This window comes from Polyodon spathula, chromosome 5, assembly GCF_017654505.1.
Source record: "Polyodon spathula isolate WHYD16114869_AA chromosome 5, ASM1765450v1, whole genome shotgun sequence".
In the NCBI taxonomy this organism is placed as follows: domain Eukaryota; kingdom Metazoa; phylum Chordata; class Actinopteri; order Acipenseriformes; family Polyodontidae; genus Polyodon; species Polyodon spathula.
In genome coordinates, this window is record NC_054538.1 from 50,388,104 (window position 1) to 50,407,460 (window position 19,357).

At 37.7% G+C, this 19,357-nt stretch overlaps 1 protein-coding gene across 6 annotated transcripts in view; it reads left to right on the forward strand.

Annotated features, from left to right (window-relative positions):
* The window catches only part of nrbp1 (nuclear receptor binding protein 1), an 87,181-nt gene that overhangs the window by 31,742 nt on the left and 36,082 nt on the right, over positions 1–19,357 (forward strand). For all 6 annotated transcript variants that reach the window (XM_041250716.1, XM_041250720.1, XM_041250719.1 and 3 more), the window contains 4 exons: positions 4,668–4,916; positions 5,897–6,019; positions 12,193–12,294; positions 12,948–13,037. In XM_041250716.1, coding sequence (XP_041106650.1) covers positions 4,689–4,916; positions 5,897–6,019; positions 12,193–12,294; positions 12,948–13,037 — 543 coding nt within the window. In that variant the 5' untranslated portion in view covers positions 4,668–4,688. The remainder of the gene's footprint in view (positions 1–4,667; positions 4,917–5,896; positions 6,020–12,192; positions 12,295–12,947; positions 13,038–19,357) is intronic.

A 19,357-nucleotide genomic window follows, 5' to 3' on the forward strand; every position in this document is an offset into this window, starting at 1 on the left:
TTACTACATTTTACTTGCACGTGAAGTGCTGTGCAATCCTCGTGCCTAAATACAAATATACATTTTTAAACACTCGTGTTACACAGACCCGTTTATATCCCGTGTACCAATGTCTGTACACCAACATTTAAACACACCTCACGCAACACATAACAGATAATATACACAGGGGCGGGCACTTTGTTACAAGGTTAAAGGTTTAAAAGGCATTCAATCGCAGATGGACTCTCAGTACTGTATCTACAGCCAAGCACCAACCCTTGTTCGCTGTATTTTTCATATACCTGTTTATAGACGGGCATACTGATAAATCCTCTCCTGATCACTCGTTTTACCACCAAACTCCTCAATAATGCGATCCAAGTCATTATTTTATTACTATAGCATCTCAAAAAGCTCTGCAAATGTCTGTGATATTCTTTGAGCGCTGGATGCGGAAGCAGCAGTCTCCTTTGTTATGTCCGTGTTATCTCTGTAGTGCATGGGGCTATGAGATACATCGGACTGGAAAGGGAAAATTGTAATGTCGGGCCTGGTCCAATATAGGACCGCAAAGGGTTACAGATTAATTTCTTTCAGTTTAAGGGCAACTTTAAAAACCAGTTTGGTTTCATTGTGTTAAAAATATGGGATAAAGGCAATTGAAGTATATTCAAGTTAGTTACAGTATTTTTTTTTTTTTTTTTTTTTTCTACTGACATGAATGATCAAGTTTTGCAATTTTTTAGTTTTAGATTAGCAGGATTTGTACTTTTTCTTCTAGACTCTTTTGAGAGAGTGCTATTACACGGTAGTAATCCATGTGTATGAAAGGGTCGTGTTCACTGTTATGCTCATCGACTGCTACATTTTGGTTTGGCTGGTAAAGTTTAAAACGTGGCTTTTAGGTGATCCAGGAGGTAGTACAGTTTGCGTAGCCGATCGTTATTCTCGGCAGGATCAACAATATGTAGCACAGCCGTTATTGCCTTGAATCTCGATCGCATGACATTTACACCTTAGCCCATAAGCTGTGATTTAAAGAAGCCATGCTCCTATATCGATGAATGTTAGGTAACGGTGCAATTCCCATGTAAATTATGAGGCCAATGAAGAGCATTAATTCATCTAGGCTAACTTCGCCCAACCATCTTGATTATTTCCATAGCTAGGTTTTTCTACAACCTGAACACCAGCCCTGGGAACTGCGTGAGAGGATTTTGCAGGTGAACTTGGCTTTGGTGGATGTAAGAGCTCAGATAACCATGGAGATGTCTGAAGGGGTAATGGTCTGCAGGTGTGGCAACAGGAGCCTTGGAAGCCATGCTATAAAAGAATGAAACAATTAGGAATACATAAACTCATTTTTAATATGGGGGACAAAAACAATGGATACTGTAGACAATGCACAATGCTGATTATTGCCGTGAGACATCCCGGAAGAGAGATTAAATCATCGGTGCCTAGGCACCGAAATTAGAGTGGTCCGGCGCATCAGGGTTAAAGTTAAAATTGATTTTACTTGTTTACCTATGTACACATGTTGAAACTGTCAGTTCTTCTAAAAAAAAAATAAAAAAAAAAAAATAAAGAACCCACCGCCTTTTTTTTAACCTGGTTTTCTTTGTAGCAAAATAAGGATGTCACAATAACCTTCAACTGCTGCACATACTAGGGTTAGCAGGAGTATGCCATTGCTGTCCTTGGGGAACCTAGAAGGAAGTAACTACTTTTATGAAAATTCTATTCAGATAGATTAAAGTGGGGCTATTCATCCAGACCTGACATGTCATTTCCAGCATTAGGTTTGATTGTTTAGTGTCAGTCTTTTCAGTAGTGGAATTATATCTAGCTTGGTTACCACACCCACATCGTGAGTCTAGTTGTGGTTTGGTATGTAGAGGGTTAAAGCCTCTCTCCCTGAGTGAAATCAAAATTGCCTCCCTAGTTCCTCCGTTCATAATTTAAATATTCGTTCGTTTTCAAAAAGTAGTAAAAGCTGTTATTGCTCAGAACGCAGGCAAAGACCCAGCATAGGGGAAGGGGGCGTGGCCCCTGTCTGTGTGTGTCTTTTACAGCAAGACGTTACAATATGTAACACGTTAAAATAGAAAAATATCATGTAAAGAATAAGTTGTGTAAGCCCCATTCTAAAATAAACACTGTACAGGGCTGCTCGCCCTGTTACAAATATATAAAATCTATTTAAAAATCACTACACATTTCCAGTAAGTTGGGTAAAGTTTAAGCAAGGCATTTCAGAATGACGTGCTTGCCTTTTTTATGTCCCTTAAGATTCTGACACTAAAGCAGCAGGCATTTCTGACCCAGATAGCCTGCCATAGAGATCACTATGCCTGTGTGCATAATCTGGTTTGTTTACTTTTTGCTGTCCTAAAAATTTTAAATAGATCCTCAAGATCTGCTGTGTTCCTGTGTTTTTTTTTAAATTTATTTATATATATTAATAACATACTTTATTACGCACGCGCAACTTTTGGTGAGGTGGTAAATAGCAAGGTATTTTTGTCATTTCTAGCAAATTCAAATATCAGGTTTTTGTATACGAATGCAAAAAATATTTGTTTGAATATTTGGATATTTGTCCCAGCACTACTTACAGTACATGTTTTGTGGGTAGGGCACTGACGCTAATGCACAGAACACACAGGTTAACTGTTTATTTTTGCCTGGTCTTGTTTTAATGGACAAGCTGTTCATTAACTATGTTATCTGTCAACTGTCATCATTGTGTTTCTGATAGTCATCTAAAGCTAAAAAGGATAAGCACTTCTAATAAGATATTTTGTTCTTCTCTATGTGTTCTGTATTTGTCCATAAAGAAATTATTTGAACAAGGGGAGTAATCACTAGGTTTGGGTCCTCTTTGTTAGTCTTGAAAATCAACTGAATTCCATTCACCACCACAGTCACCTCAGCAACCATGTTTGTGATTCTGCACTCCAACACAGCAATATCGACTGATCCAGTGTCTGGAACATATGCCTGCAATTCCAAAACTGAAGCAATTTTTTAATCATTTTTAAGATTAAGGTTCATAGTGGGCCATATTTTAAGATATTTTTATATTTAATACACAGATATCCGAAAATTAATAATGCATTTTTCCTTTACTTCCACTGTACAAGGACTATCCTTTTTCCCAAACAAGCAGTGCAGAATGATGACAGAGGTTGTACTGAAGGAGGTGTATGCTGCTGGTGCGTTTAACCCTTTAACCCTTTGCAGTCCATTTATTCAGCGCTTGTAAGGTGTGTCAGGTCCAATTTATTTTCACACACACTGCTTACATTTTTTTTTCGGGGTAAAACGGGTTTAAAAGGCATTGAATCGCAAAAGGACACTATCTAGTACATTATCTATAGCAACGCCCCACCCCTTGTTAGCTGTATTTTTCACATACCTCCTTACAGACGTGCATACTGATAAATCCTCATCTGATCACTCGTTTTATCACCAAACTCCTCAATAATGTGACCCAAGTCATTATTGTGTTACTATAACATCTCCAAAAAAGCTCTGCAAATGTCTGTGACATTCTTTGAGCACTGGATGCAGAAGCAGCTACCCTTTACGTCCATGTTATCTCTAGTGTTGTGTTTTTTTTTTTTTTTTTTTTTTTTCCTACCTTCGGCCATTGAAAGGTTTTCTCGTTTTTTTCCGGAGAAAAAACGACTAGAGACCTGTGCTTTGTCTTTTTGATGATGTCGGACAGGGTTAAGGACTGGGATCGTGTTAACACGATCATACTTAAGTGTGCTAGGACCGCGATTGTGTAAACACGATAAATAAAGCACTTTGTTTTGATGACTTACACGTCCAGCGTACTTTGCAGTACAATCCTTTTTTTTGTGTGACGACATTGAGAGCGACATTTCGTGTAAAGGGCAGAGACTGTTTACAGCAGTCAGTAAAAGACAAAAGCAGAAACGAAACATCACAAACTTGTTTAGAGCTAATAAAAAAGCGGGAAACTGTGTAAATCTGATGTTTGACATATTATAGTAGAACACTTATTCTGTCGTGTTTTAATATGTATATTTTACAGCATTTATAAATATCAAGAATATAAGCATATAATGTTATTTATTTTGAGAAAATAAATTGTAGTGTCCATTATTGCTTATGAAGACCTTGAGAATAAAACTGTATTATATCATTCTCAATCACTCAGATGAAACAATGTCTTGTATTTGCCCATACATCAATATTTTTCAACAAAACTTTAAGGAAGTATTGTAAGGTCCCTTGGGTAATAGAGTAACGTGTTTTTATATATGTATCTATCTCTAAGCAGAAAGACGAAGTTATTTGGTATTTGGTAGTTTTCAGTTCAGGTGTCGTAAAGGGAAACACACATTTTGTAATGGTTAATAGTCTTATTTCAGGGAACCAGGCTTATGATAATAATTTCACGATGTACAACTCATAACTTTATTCCATCGGTTTATGTTGGAATACAATGCAATAAACATTTATACACGTGACTTTGTTATAAGTTTTGTTGTCTTGCAATACTGTGATAACTTTAGTGTCTTCTGCAACGGTTAAAGTTGAAAAACAGTCTAAAATCTATTTCTGTATCCTACGTGCACTCGCAGAGCAGATTAATACCCAGTTTTACTCCATATAATGTGCTCCAGCTGCATTCTGTATTGTTGCTACAGAAATCCAGTGTTTGAAGAGGAATGTCTGAGGGAGACGCAAAGTCTGTTCTGGTTCCTGGATCAGAAGTGAAGCCAGAGTCTGTGTCTGCAGTCCCCGGCATTTCTCCCATGTCACCTCCGGTCACAGCAGTGGCCCAGGCCCCCCCAGCAACAGAGGATGAGGAGGAGGAGGAGGAGGAGGAAAGTGAAGATGAGTCTGAGATCCTCGAGGAGAGTCCTTGTGGGCGCTGGCAAAAACGGAGAGAGGAGGTAAGAGGAAGGAAAGTAAGCACTGGGTGATTTTGATGTGGTTGTGAAACTAATGTTTCACAAATGGTACTGATCTGTTTGGGTACTATTGCTTTTCTGGATTAACAAACTTTTTGTGGAAAATAACCTGGGAGGGAAAAAAAAATCATTGAAAATTCGAAAGTAACTGGAGTAGGCATCCATGTGGCTGTAGTGCATATGATTTTTTTTTTTTTTTTTTTTTAAACATTTTACAGAAATTTTATTTGTATTAAAATATGCAAATTGGATGTAAAATTCAATTTGAGGCTTGCATCTTACTCCAAATTATTTAGCATGCTTCACATTTGATATAAAACGTATTTTAATTATGTCTATTTAAAAAAATATTTTCTTTCTGTGTATGCAGTACTTAGCCAAAGCAAAGAATTTGAGTGTTTGCTGACCTATGGATTAAACAAGTTGTGTTGCATTGTGAAAAAGGAATGCCTAACTGTATGCTCATTCATTACTGGGCACAGAAAAGTAGTAAGCAGAAGGCAACAAAAAGGAGGCAGTGGACGGGCGGGGGACAGAACGTATGTTGAGTTATACAGTATTCAGTAATGTGTGCTTCGTACAAGATTTAATGTTAAACAATCTCAAACTAAATTGCATTACAGAGATCTATAGTAATGTCCTGGATCTAATTATCATATCTACAATTCTTTACTAATCCTTCAACTTAGTGTGTATTTTGAGGCAATGGCCGTTTCAGTTTTATTTTTCAGATTTGCCATTTGTCAACAAATCCCAAGATAACATTAGGCTAGGCTCATGTTCTTGCAGATATTTCCGGTAGACAAAAGATTCAGCTTCCTGAATTATTTATTCACTTTTAATTAAATCAAATACTACTGGTACAATAGTGTTTAGCTAAACTATAGTTTGATTTGTATGTTGGTTATATTTGTGAGCTAATTTAACTGTAATTTAGTTCAGATTTGTCTGATTTTTTGCAGGTTAACCAGAGGAATGTCCCAGGGATCGACAGTGCCTACCTGGCAATGGACACAGAGGAGGGAGTGGAGGTTGTGTGGAATGAGGTTCAATTCTCAGAGAGGAAAAACTTCAAACTACAGGAGGTGTGTCGAGCAGTTATGCAAATAAAAGGGGGTGAACTTTTTACTGAAACTGGTATGGGTCCAGAGAATTGTAGTTGCCTGTTAAGAAAGACTTCAAAAAGTCTGGTTCCTTATGCGGCACTCTATTTATAATTTGCCCAAACTTAAACTTTGTATCTTCTGTTACTGGCCACATTATCAGTGGTCTCCTAGTCTTTTTGAACCACCATTTAGTGCATTCTAAGGATTGGACTGCTTTTCCTGGTTCACTTATTTCCTCATTCACGTCAAGGATTATGTCAAAAAGGATAGGGCAATGATGTCATAAATGGACAGGGCTAACAGTGGAGCTCTTGCCTGTAGCCCAGAAGAGCACTTTGATTTTTTAAAGGAATCTCAGGGTGGAACTATTCTGTCTCTGCTTATTTGCTTCTGTCTGTTTCACAACAACAACAAACAGTCCCTGTCACTGGTCTTTAGCCACAGTTAGTCCCGCCTCGTCCCACCACGGCCCATCACCAGCAGCTCCTGTGGTCCGTGCCTGTTGCCCATAGACTGTTTGTCTGGTGTGAAACACAGCCCCTCCTACCCCTAGCGTTCCTGCACGTCACAGACCAGGCATACGTTACATTATTATCTTTTTTATATATATTTTTTATTTGGGGGCCAGGCTCGTTATATACAGAAGGACGTTATAGGGAGGGTGTACTGTATAAATGTATGTACAGTTTAAACAATTACCTTTTTACACAGACCAAAGTAGACATTTGTACAAAACCAAAGTAGGCCTATGTACAATTAACTTTAAAAGGGGGGGGGGGCATATTGATTTAAATAAAACGATGAAACATTTCTTTGACCCATACAGTAATCACGTACAGGATGCTTATAAAAGTTAGTTGACCTATTCAAACAACTTTATCTTAAAAATTGCACCATGGAGCGATGACATTTGTACACATACAAATGGGATCATAGTAAACACGTTCCCATAGACAATGACAGTACATATGGGAATGTGGTCCCCATTGTCCCATTTGTATGTGCACTAGATTTAATTGTACCATGGTGCAGTTTTCACAAATAAGCCAACCAACTTTTATAAGCACCCTGTACTGTATTTTAAACAATTATTTGCTTAAAATACATGGAAGCAGACTTGCTTCCATACTGAACACAATTACCATTGTCTCCTGCAATAAAATTAGCATTTTTTACAAGCATATGCAGTGTCATTTTCCAAGTTATTTTTCGTGAGACTTCATGACACTCAGTGGCCTCGAGACACCAGGTTATGGTATGGTAACTTGGCATTGGATACTTACGTTCTGTAAATTAGATCATAATGACGATCTTACAATCACAGACTTAATATTATTCCATTTCTTCTAACAAAATTTAAAATAACATTTAATTGTTGTAACACATGACTAAGGTCCACAGCTAATCAACCAACTGAAGAATGACCTTTTTTGTTGGATGACCAGTCCATAATAGATTCTCTATATTAACTATAATTGATACATAAAGTTCATAAATACTATTTAAAATAATCCTTTTCTTAGGTATTCATATCCATTCAGACCACTTGCAATTCTAATCTTTAAACTGTCGCTACTTGTTGAAGAACCATAAAGTTCGGTCTTTAATTAACCTGCTCTTAAGGCACTTTATTTGATCTGGATTGAAGATCTGGACCAGCATTTGTTCATGTCCAAAAGAAAAAGAAAACATGAAGACTAATAAATACTGGAGTACATCTGGTTAGATAATGAGAGAACATTCATGGAATCTTGTGTAAAGATCAAATTAGATACGTTGTTTAAGTTCTTTGGCCACCATCACGCTTGCTAATGGCAGTAAAACAACTGAATCCCAATGAAATTATTTGAAATTATTTGGCACTTACCTTTCTCTCCAACACAGCTTTCAGTTTATTAATCAATTAACCTTTGTCTTTTGACAGGTAGTCTTTGGAATGTTTAAGGGTTGTCACTGTTAATTCCATTGCTTTATCCTCTGATGGATCAGGGCTGGGGTACAAAAGAAAGGTTGTCCATAGAAGTACAAGGAATTGTACTGCATTTGTGATCAATAGCTTTTTGAGACTCAAGGGAAACAGTAGAGGGTGTATCTTTCACACATGAAAGAGCCACATTTGTTTCACTTGAGGAAAAACCAGTGTTGTGTATTGCTGACTCTGGATGAACATTCCCTTGTCAATGTATTTTGTTGTATCCTTAAGTTTTACAAGAATGCAACCATGTTTGTCATCGAAGCATTTGATATACCATCAGTATGGTTAACCAGGTTATGTTTCATTGGTGTAAATTAAGTGGTACGAAATTAACCTTTTGATCTGTCTTCTAGCTGTTGACCTGAGATTTCGGTAACTAACAAATCATGCACACCTATAAAGACAGCGATTTAAAAAAAATAAATAAATAACGTGTGCCACATTATCATTGAATCCATGACATTAGTTAGCTGTGTGTGTAAGTTTTATAGTTTGTATGACATTGTTTGTTAAAGCACACGTTTCACTAGTTAAACAGAAGTACGCTATGTGGTGATAATCTATTATAAACAATAATAAATTAATAGGCCTCAATATTGTATTTTGTCGTTTTGAACTTGACCTTGCTCTCCAATTTATGCAGTATTATCATTTCCAGCACTAAATGATCGTCAATTTCACTTAAGGACAAACTGTACATTATTGGAGAAACCTTAAAGGACGAAGCAGTCAGAATTATGTTGTCAAAGAGCTCAAGTTTAAAAAGCAGCAGTCGCTGAGGCAGTCGTCTAAGGCCTTGTCCACATTAGAGCAAAAAAAAAATCAACAACCGAATTAAGAACCGATTTTACCTCGTAGACATATGTAGAACTAGACCTGCCAATGAGCTTTCGGTCCGCCGTCTTGGATGCTTATAGGTCTGCCACTGAGAGCGCTGTAACCAGTGTAAACAGGCAGATACATGCAGTGTTTTTGGGGTTTAATTTATTTAGCTTCAGTGAAATTGTATTTTTAAACTTGGATTTTAAACTATTAAATTATTCACCAACTCTTGCAATGTCTAGTTAATGTATGTATTTAGTTGCAAAAGCAAGTTTTATTCAGTTTTATTTGTATAATGTGTTATTACTGTACTGTATTTTTTATTAATTTGTTTATTTTACTAATTAAAGTACAGTATTCAGTATTAAATGGTTTTTGTTTTTTATAATTTAGCTGACCCTCTTTATCCAAGGCAACATAGAATTACTGTATTAAATAATTAAAATACAGAATGTTGCATACTGTGTAGTAATGAACAGTACTAGTTACATGTTACATTGTTTTATGTTCTGTAATAAACCATTATTCTACATACATTGTATATGTACATTAATCAATTAGTACTGTACTAGGTTTTTTTTGTGCCGATTTGGCGAGTATGTGCATGTATCTGGTTATTGCATACCTCCGTTATACTGTTTTTTTACGGTCTCAAGGCAATACGTTGTATCGAAGTTTCTCTCTGAAATTTCTCAAACAGAATTTTAGGAATTTTTTGTTTTAGTGGATGAGGAAAAAGTTACAAGAAATCAATCTCTACAAATTATTTCAGCTTTTTTTTTTTTTTTTTTTTTTTCTCAAAACTCCAAAAATGCTAATTCAAAAGTATTTATACCCTTTGATGCTATGATAGCATTGTCTACAAGGTGCTATAAACTTCAGTGTGATAATGCAGAACCTAATTACAGAAAGTCTAGAAAATGCCAGATTGTAGGTGAACATTCTTAGAGTATAACAGATTAGGTATAGGAAGCAACTATTGGAACATGTAAATTACATTATAATTATGATGACTGAATCGTAAAGAGTTAGAGAAAAAACACAAAAGTAAACCATGTTTCAGTGTGGACCTGATTTCTAATCTCTTCCTGTTCTTGTTGAAAATTCCACTTAATAAACCTGTACCATGTCCCATCCTACATTATCTTTTTTTAAATAGTAATTTACAAATGCGATACTTTTTTTTAATCTTCAGCACTAAAAGCTGATTTAATTTTATCATTCTATTCGACATGTTTCATTAATAGTTATATTCACAAACTAAACATAACTGCAGTTGAACTATCTGCAACAATTATAATAAACAATAGAATTACAAAAGATTATTTTTTTTAATCAAACAGTAACGGAATGTCACAGCTGTGTCATCCCCACACAGAAATAAAACATGAATCCACTTTACCACACTACTTATATGAACAAAAGTGTTACAATCAACAAGCACGTAAACAAACCATTTCAAATTGTGCTTGTCGATACTGTAACTGTCAAAACTGAAAAATTGCTCTAGACACTTGGTAAAGAAACTGCACTACTGGAGGCTTAATGTTGTGGCTACATATTAACATTGATTATTTTAGTTCATGCGTTGATTTAAAAGAAAAAATCCTAGAGGCAAAAGAAATCCATTGGCTGGATAAATATATTATCTTGCATTCACTGGACACACAGGATGGAAAGGGACGCAGACATGCTTGCTTATTTAAAAAAAAACTGTTCTGCAATATAACAGCATTGATTAAGGTACACTCCAGTCCTGTAGGTGACAGCAATGAGCCTCATATTTGGCTTTACCAGCAATATTAAGGATATTTACTCGCCGCCCTGTCCACACTACATAACTGATCTCGAGAACCGTACTCAAATGTTTTAATTAATCCAGCACGAACTTTAGCATCCTCTCTGAAGTACCGTTTCATGTTTAGTCGTGCGTAATGCGTACACACACTAATGCTATTAGAATAATTTGGTTACAGTTCCTAGCAGCGCAATGAACATTGGAAATGAATATGATAATATCCCACCATACACTGTATTTTATTTTAAAATAATGTGTTATGCCCCATGTTAACAGAGGTTCATATTGCTAAGAAATAAAACAAGTATTTTGGAAAAAGTAAATGTGAACACACACAAGTAGGGCTTGAAGTTTTCGGGTTTTATTTTTAATTAGGTGACTTCCATTTTAAACAAATTTAGCTGATTCTGTTTCATAATTAAACTCTTAATTACAAAACAATCTTTGCTTTTACCTTCATATCTTGCCTGAGCCTAATTCCGGTCCCTTTTTAATTTTATTTCGAACAGAGCTGACAGACAAATTTACGTAAATTGCTCATCCCGATCCTACTTTTAAGTCGCATTTCATTTTTGCAGTTGCCTAATTTTAATGTTGTGCTTTTCTTATTTTTTGCCACCGGTTTAACAGGGATGTCCTTACAGATTTTTTTTTTTTTTTTTTTTTTTAGCATAAAAGTGAATACCTAGTGTGGACTGTACACTGATAGCTGGTCAGTTGTCAATCAGAAGTTTTTTTGCTGAGCAGTCAGCATCTTCGGGGATGATCCATCTACTACGGTGACCGAACCACTTGCAAGCAGTAATAATGAACTAAAACACAAATGAAAAATACGTTCTTATAATTTTGAATGGGAGATGAAGTATGCTTGGCTTGTTTAATCGAGACGGCAAGATGTGCAGTGTGTGAGAGCTGCTGGACAAAAAAAACCCAAAAAACAACAAAAACTTAATATGCACGGATGCACAATTTTTCAAGAATCTTCGCTTAAAATTCCGTCTTGGAGAACACTTTGGCTATAAGAACACTTCGCTTACTTCCTGAGGGGTGTTCTCTTGGCTGGAAACTACTGTACATGACAGAGAAAACAGCAACAGTAAAAATAGAGTCTGATTTACTTTCTACAACTTTGGTTTAATTCAAATATAAATAGAATTACAAATGTAGATTGGTGCTTAAAAGTGAAAAGGAACACTGCAATGTTATAGCTCTTTATTGGTAATGCTAACATGTAAAATATTCATTACTTGGTTTTGTTTTAAATGTGTTGGATGCTACAGAATTTTTTTTTTCATGTTTTGTAAATCAGACTTTGTTGAACACAAATCACATTGAAACCAACTGCTACAAGATGGTTGGAAAGTAAACACTCTCGCCAGACGATGCTCAGGCTATGTTTACCTGGTTACTTACAAAATTTGGTAGGGCGCTGCAGAAAAATCTGGCAGCGCTTGGCCTAGACAAAATCAACTTGCATTTGACAGGTTCTAACTTTGAACCCTGGTGTTCTTAAAAGAATGTTATTTTTTTCAAGGTTATAACTTAAATGTTTTTCAGGAGAAGGTTAAAGCTGTTTTTGACAACTTGATCCAACTGGAGCACCTGAACATTGTAAAATTCCATAAGTACTGGGCAGACGTGAAGGAAAATAGAGCCAGGGTAAGTTTTGGGATGCTTTTTGTTCTATTAGTTAAGATATTTACATTTAGGCAAACTTATTTGGCGATTCTTGTGCAGGAATGTCCCCAAATCATACAGGATATAATGATAATATTTTGAGACTATAAATAATATGTATGCATTATATATTATATATTAACATATTTTACCTATATTGTTTGTTTATTGCAGGGTTCACTTTTAGTGTAAACATTTGTAATACTTTTGGTGGTGAATTAATGACCCAGTCCAGACTTGCATTGAACATTTCCTGATATTACAGATCACAAATTGGCATGTGTGCTGAAAATGAGGTCAGACATTGATACATTGGGACAAATCGGAAGTGAAATCCACTGTGTTGAATCAGATTGAATTACAAACTGCTCTTAAATAATAATAATGATAATAATAATGTGTTAGAACCACTCCATATGTGTACCACCAGTACTGTACATGGTGGCCACATTGTATTTATTTTTTTTGGAACATCTTGTGTTTTTTTTATGGACATTTTGCCTTCCAAATCTAGTTGTAACCTGGTTGTAATGTAAACAGCACATTTTTTTTTTAATATAATAATGAAAACAATGTTGAAGGCTCTGGCCTGCACCTGTTAAAATTAAATCATAACAGTCTCTTACATTTTTCAGGTAATTTTCATTACGGAATACATGTCATCCGGAAGCTTGAAGCAGTTCTTAAAGAAGACAAAAAAAAATCACAAAACCATGAATGAGAAGGTATGTGCTTTACTAGGTATCTGTCTTTTATTGAGGCTGCAGTGATACACATCACATTCAAGCTTTATATAAGCGATTAAACAATGGTAAGTGTTGAATCGGTAAAAATAATTAACGGTTTACTTCTGGATTATTTTCTTACTGATTCAACACTTTAAGTTTTTTGTCACTTAAAACGTCTTCCTAATTGATACTTGTTCGATTTAATAAGTGTGGTGAATACAGTTCTTTAGTGAAAAAGTGTAGTGTTGTTGATCTGGGTTTAGTGCTGGCCTTTGGCGACAGCTCCGGATTGTGTTAGCCGTCCAAATAGTACAATACAAAGTATTATTAACGACAAACAAAATACTCACATTTCACAACACAGGTTCTCCTTCTGGTTGTTTATTTTAACCATTCACAAAGGAACAGATCACATCACTACGTCCCCTGTTTATAATGTTACCCATTATAACAAGCACATCCGTTCCTCCAATGAGATTGCAAACTAAGACAATCGGGAACCATACCTTTAATAACTATAGGATACATTGTAAATCCCCCCCCCCCCCCCCCCCCCCCCCCCCCCCCCCCCATATATACAGTACTATCTCAGAGTTCTGAACATCAAACTTATGAACTGACTTGTCTGCTGAACAAGTATGCGATCACTCAACCATGCATGCAGTTCAGCCAGCTAGGCACTGCTATTACTAGCATCGTGCTGGCCATGAAGGAAAGATTACTGAGGCCAACAAATGTATCCAGACAAAGGTGACGCAGATTTTGAAGAATGTATAGGCAATTTTAATAAGAACATTTTAGTTTTAAACACAGTACAGGTTTTTTAGGGAGTCATTCACAAACGCATTGTGTTTAAAATAAAATAAGAACAAGCTTTACATTAACCCATTTTTTATGGATATATTAAAGCCATTCAAAACTGCTTTTCAAAGTACGGACATTTCACACTCACGAACAACCATTCCCAAGGGATTCGTAACTCTGAGGTTCTGCTGTACTTTTCTGATTTTACTTTGATGACCTCTGACCTGATATGATTTCCATCTTCAAGACAGTACACACTGGCCGGGTTTCCACACAGTTTAGAAACTGCAACCTAATTAACCTTTAGTAACACCTATCATGGGTACCTGCCAAAGAAAGTCATGTTTCTACCAACATTTTTTAATAATAAAAAAGTTTTTTAAATTAGCATAGCTGTATTATTGCTGCGGGCTACTGACAACACCAGGCTTGAGCGACAGCCTGCAAGGGCTATTTATAAATGTATTGTCTAGGGTTAATTAACACCAGTTATGTATATTTGAATTAAATCCTATATTAATACAAGCGTGATCGAAGGATCCTGACCTAAATATAAATTCATTAATTAAACAAGGTTCCAGACAAATTAAAACTTAAGTACCAAATTTAAATGTATGAGCATAGACTCAGAAGTTTTCTGTAACCATAAAATGATCTAAACCTGTTCAAACACATTTCAACATACTGTACATGAGTATTCATGTTACTATTCTAAAGCACCATTTTAAAATCAACTAAATGTGTAGTTACTATACTTCGTAGGGAGATTTTTTTACAGTCTCTAAAGAAGAATATTGTCTGCAAAGAACAGTGTCTCCAAGCCAGGTAAAAGGTTTTGAAGAATTAATTTGAAGAAACAAGTTCAATCCCCCCCCTCCGAGCTTCAGGATTCCATAGTTAGCAAAGGCAGCATTTTATTGTAAAACAATTTCTTACCTCATCTGAACTCCACACAACGTCAGCTACCGGTCTCCATGTCGTTTGGTTCAGGAGAAGGAACTTTCTCCATCTTCTAACACAAATTTAAGTTTAAGTGTGTAGACATGTCAGTCACTCCTACTCTCAAGGAAATTCCTTCCTCTTTGGTGGTTCACCAATATGATAAAGGACGTTTGACAGCCGATACCTCTAAAAGAGCAGGGAGCCCCAGAAAACAGCTGGGTCCTGGGGTATCTCCTCCCAGGAAAAGAATGAGAAAATCCACACACTCCCGCAGCAGCAGAGAGAGAGACGTGTCGGGAAAATCAGCTACCGCCATTACAGAGGCTCCAGCAGACAGGGCTCAGCCATCCCCTTCGCAACTACCAATGTCTGAAGATCTTTTTTTTTCCAATGGTTAAAGCAATATGAGCAGTCAAAGCAGGCTGAACCTTTACAACCTGTAGCTGATACAGCAGCTGATACTGTCGCACCCAGAAGTACACAGGAGCAACACTTTCCAGATACCCCCACCCTAGGAGAAGATTATGTCATTGACTCCGCCCCCGAGGAGGACGTTTTTGAGTACACAGGCGACCCCTCTCCTATATACACAGATGCAGATGCCGCACTGAGAAGGATTTCATCCTCTCTCAAGGTACAAACCCAGACCTGTGCAGATCAGCATGACTTACTTAACATCTTGGATGCAAGGGATAAAAAAGCCTTTTTGAAGGGTTTCCCCATGAGGTGGTCTGGAGGCCCGTTGAGGATATTTGGCAAAGATCTGCTACTTCTGGACCATGCCTGCCCAGAGTAGATAAATTCTACTCTGTACCAGTGGATCATAAAAACCACCTTTTCAAACAACCTAAACTGGATACCATCATGGCTACACCAACTACAGGTATGACCTCTAGATCTGCTTCTTTGAATGGATCTGATAAAAAAAAAAAAAAGATAATTTCTTTAAAGAAAAAAAAAGATCACTCTGCCTCCACATGCAGCATGCCTATCAACAATTATCAGATTCATGCAACAAAATACCAGCATATGCTGTGGAATCGGCACTCTACAATTTTACAGTCACCTACACCTGAAAATCTAGAGATGGCCATGCAGCTGGCCGAAGAAGGGAAAAACACAGCAAAACTTCAACTGCAAGCAGCATGTGACACCATTGATACTAATGCCAGAGCTGTGGCTAATGTCATCTCGGCAAGAAGATGCATCCAAATGAAAGCATCTTCTCTGTCTGCTGACACCCAGACAAAAATATTGGAGATACCTTTTCAGGGTGATCTTTTATTTGGCACCAGCCCGAAGGATTCCCTGCCTGACGTGAAAGAGGCTAGACAGGCGATTAGATCTTCCTCATTACAGGGAGAGGTGCACCATGAAACAGGGTTTTTTTAAACAGGCAAAAGTCATTTAGAAACCAGCCATCTCAACCATGGTTCAATAGACAGAGCCGCTTTCAGAGCGTGTAAAACAGGAAGTGGCTATTATAAAGAGGGAGGTAGACCCTCTATCATCTCCTGAAAAATTCAAGATGGTATCACCAGCTGTTATCATTATGGCAGTTCAACCAGGGGACTGGTTGAGTTCTATAGATTTCAAAGATGCCTACTTCCATCTTCCTATACACAAGGAATACAGAAAACATCTTGGATTCTCCATCAAGAACTACCAATTCCAGTTCAAAGTACTTCCTTTTGGGATCGCCACAGCCCCCAGGGTATTTACCAAGGTAATGGCTTTGGTAACTGCACATCTCTGGGGCATGGGCATCCATGTCTATCCATACATAGATGATTGGCTGGTAAGAGCTCCTTTCAGAGAAAAGGCTGTGGAACACAGACAAGGTACTCTGCCTTTTTCAGGGCTTACTGATCAACAAAGAGAAGCTGACAATCAACGCAACACAGTCTCTAATCTTCCTGGGAGCACAGTTCAATACAATCACAGGAAGGGTTTACCTCACAGAGAAAAGAGCTGCTACAATCCGATGCATCGCAAAACATTTCAAAATAGGAGCCCAAATAACAGCTCATTCCTATCAGCAGTTTCTGGGGCACATAGCAGCATCAGTCTTCCTAGTAAGAGATGCGGCGTTACATATGAGAGACATGCAAAGGTGCCTCCTTTCTTCTTAGAATCACACCCTGCCAGACTCCCAGCATATAAAGGTATCCCCAGGGGCAGCCACAGAAGCCAGATGGTGGTAGCTTTCACCTTGGGTAGGTATGGGGATGCCACTATCTCCACATCTGCTTGCTCTCTCCGTCTATATACAGACGCCTCCTGTTGGGGTGGGGAGCACACCTAGTAGACGCCTGGTCCAGGGTATGTGGTCACCCAAACACAAATGTGGCCATATAAATTATTTAGAGCTCTTAGCAATCTCCCTGGCACTAGAACACTTCACCAAAAAACTGAACCTAAAAACAGTACTGATCTTCACAGACAACACCATAGCAGTAAAGTACATAAACCATCAGGGAGGCACAAGATCATTGGACCTCTGCACTCTAGCCATGAACGTCTGGAACTGGTGCAGAACACAGGACATCTCCTATAAGGGCAGCTTATTTACCAGGACTCGATAGCAGTGTGGCAGACCTACTCAGCAGCGTAATGGCACCCCAGGAATGGAGGATTCTGCCAGACATCCTAGAGGGGGTATTCAGTGAACTAGGTCACCCAAAAGGAGACCTGTTTGCAACAGCAGAAAATACACAGCAGCCACTCTTTTGCTCACGTGTCCACCAGGGTGCAGCAATAGCTCCAGTCTCATGTTAGTAGCTCCCTACTGGCCTAAGAGGTATTGGTTCTCAGAGATTCTACAACTAACCAAGACAGGACTCCTACACTTTCCACTAAACCCTGACCTGTTATCTCAGAACAGGGGGTGGCTAGTACACCACAATCCAGCACTTTTTCAACATGCTGCTTGGAGATTGAACAGCAACATTTGAGGGAGGGCAGGCTATCTGAACAAGTGGTAAACATTTTACTGACTTCAAGAAAAAACATCCACCTTTTCAAACCTATACAGGTAAATGGAGGGGGTTTGTTTCCTGGTGCAAATCAAAATCCTTGCACCATTCAAACATTCCCATCTTGGAATTTCTATCTTACCTTAGCCACTTATTCCAGAAGGGTCTCTCCCTGTCCTCTATTAAAGTATATGTTGCTGCAATCTGTAGCATTTTACCTGGCTGGGATAATCACCAAGTGGGCTCACATCCATTAGTTACCAGATTTATTAAGGGAGTGAACCACCTAAAACACCTAAGTAAATTGTTTATTCCACAATGGACTTCAGTCTGATACTTAATAAGCTCTTAGGACATGAAGTATCTGACATGGAAAACAGCATTCTTGATGGCAGTGACATCGGCAAGGAGAGTAAGCGAGCTCCAAGCACTGGTTATTGACGTGCCATATTTTCATTCCTTTAAGGACAGGATTGTGTGCAGAACTAATCCTCAATTCTTACCAAAGGTGGTAACTGAATTCCATAAAAATCAAACCATAACATTTCCAGATTTCTACTCAAAACCTTACAAATCAAGGGAAGAAGCTAGCCTTCATCTCGGAAGAGCCCTAAACTTCAACATCCATAGGACCATCAGCAGCAGACAATCAGGGCAACTTTTTATCTCCTTCATCTCAACCGGTCTATGGGAGAGCTGTCTATAAACAGACGATTTTACGCTGGATAACATCATGCATTGAGTTCTGTTACAGGGCAAAATTAAAATCTGTTTTGATTCAGGACATCTGCAATGCCACCACTTGGGCATCTTTTATTAAACACTATAATTGCAGAGTATCTTGCTCTCAACCTAACTTTGCTCATTTGGTTTTATCTGTGGTTTCTTCTACTAGCATCTAACTTGCCACCCTTAGGTCTAAATACTTTGGTATAGTTAACTTTGTGTGGAGTTCATCAGATGTTCATCAGTAAGAATACGAAGATTACCTGTAATAAAGTTTCTTCATTGGATGATGAACTCCACACACCCATATCCCACACTCCTGTCCCCCTTCTCTTTTCATTACATTTTTTTTTGTTGTTGTTTGGTTTACTTTGAAATTTGGACAACCTGACTTGGATACGAGGTGGGGGTTTTATGGAGGAGGAGAACATATTTGGCACCAATGAAGATCATGAAAAGGATCTCTGGGAAAGAGGTCTGGTTCTTTTCTCCTGACCCAAGCGACATGGAGACATTGATGTTTGTGTGGAGTTCGTCATCCAATGAAGAAACCATATTGCAGGTATCTTCGTATTCTGTGTACCATGCCTTAGGAAGAAGTCAATGTTCCTTTTAAATGAAGGTTTGGAGCGTGCAAACTGGATTCTGCATTTGTGATCATTAAAACAGGAACGGCAGTAGTTCTTAGAGTAAGTAGCATGGTTACACGTCAATGTAACGACAATGAAAAGAAAAATTACAGGTACATTATTTAAACAGTTGTAGCAACACGTGGGGATGTATAATGCTAGATTTTACAGAACCCTGCTACTTACTCCTTTTTAAGTTACTTGGTTTTAGCTTTTAAATGCAGTCTTGTTCTTTGTACCA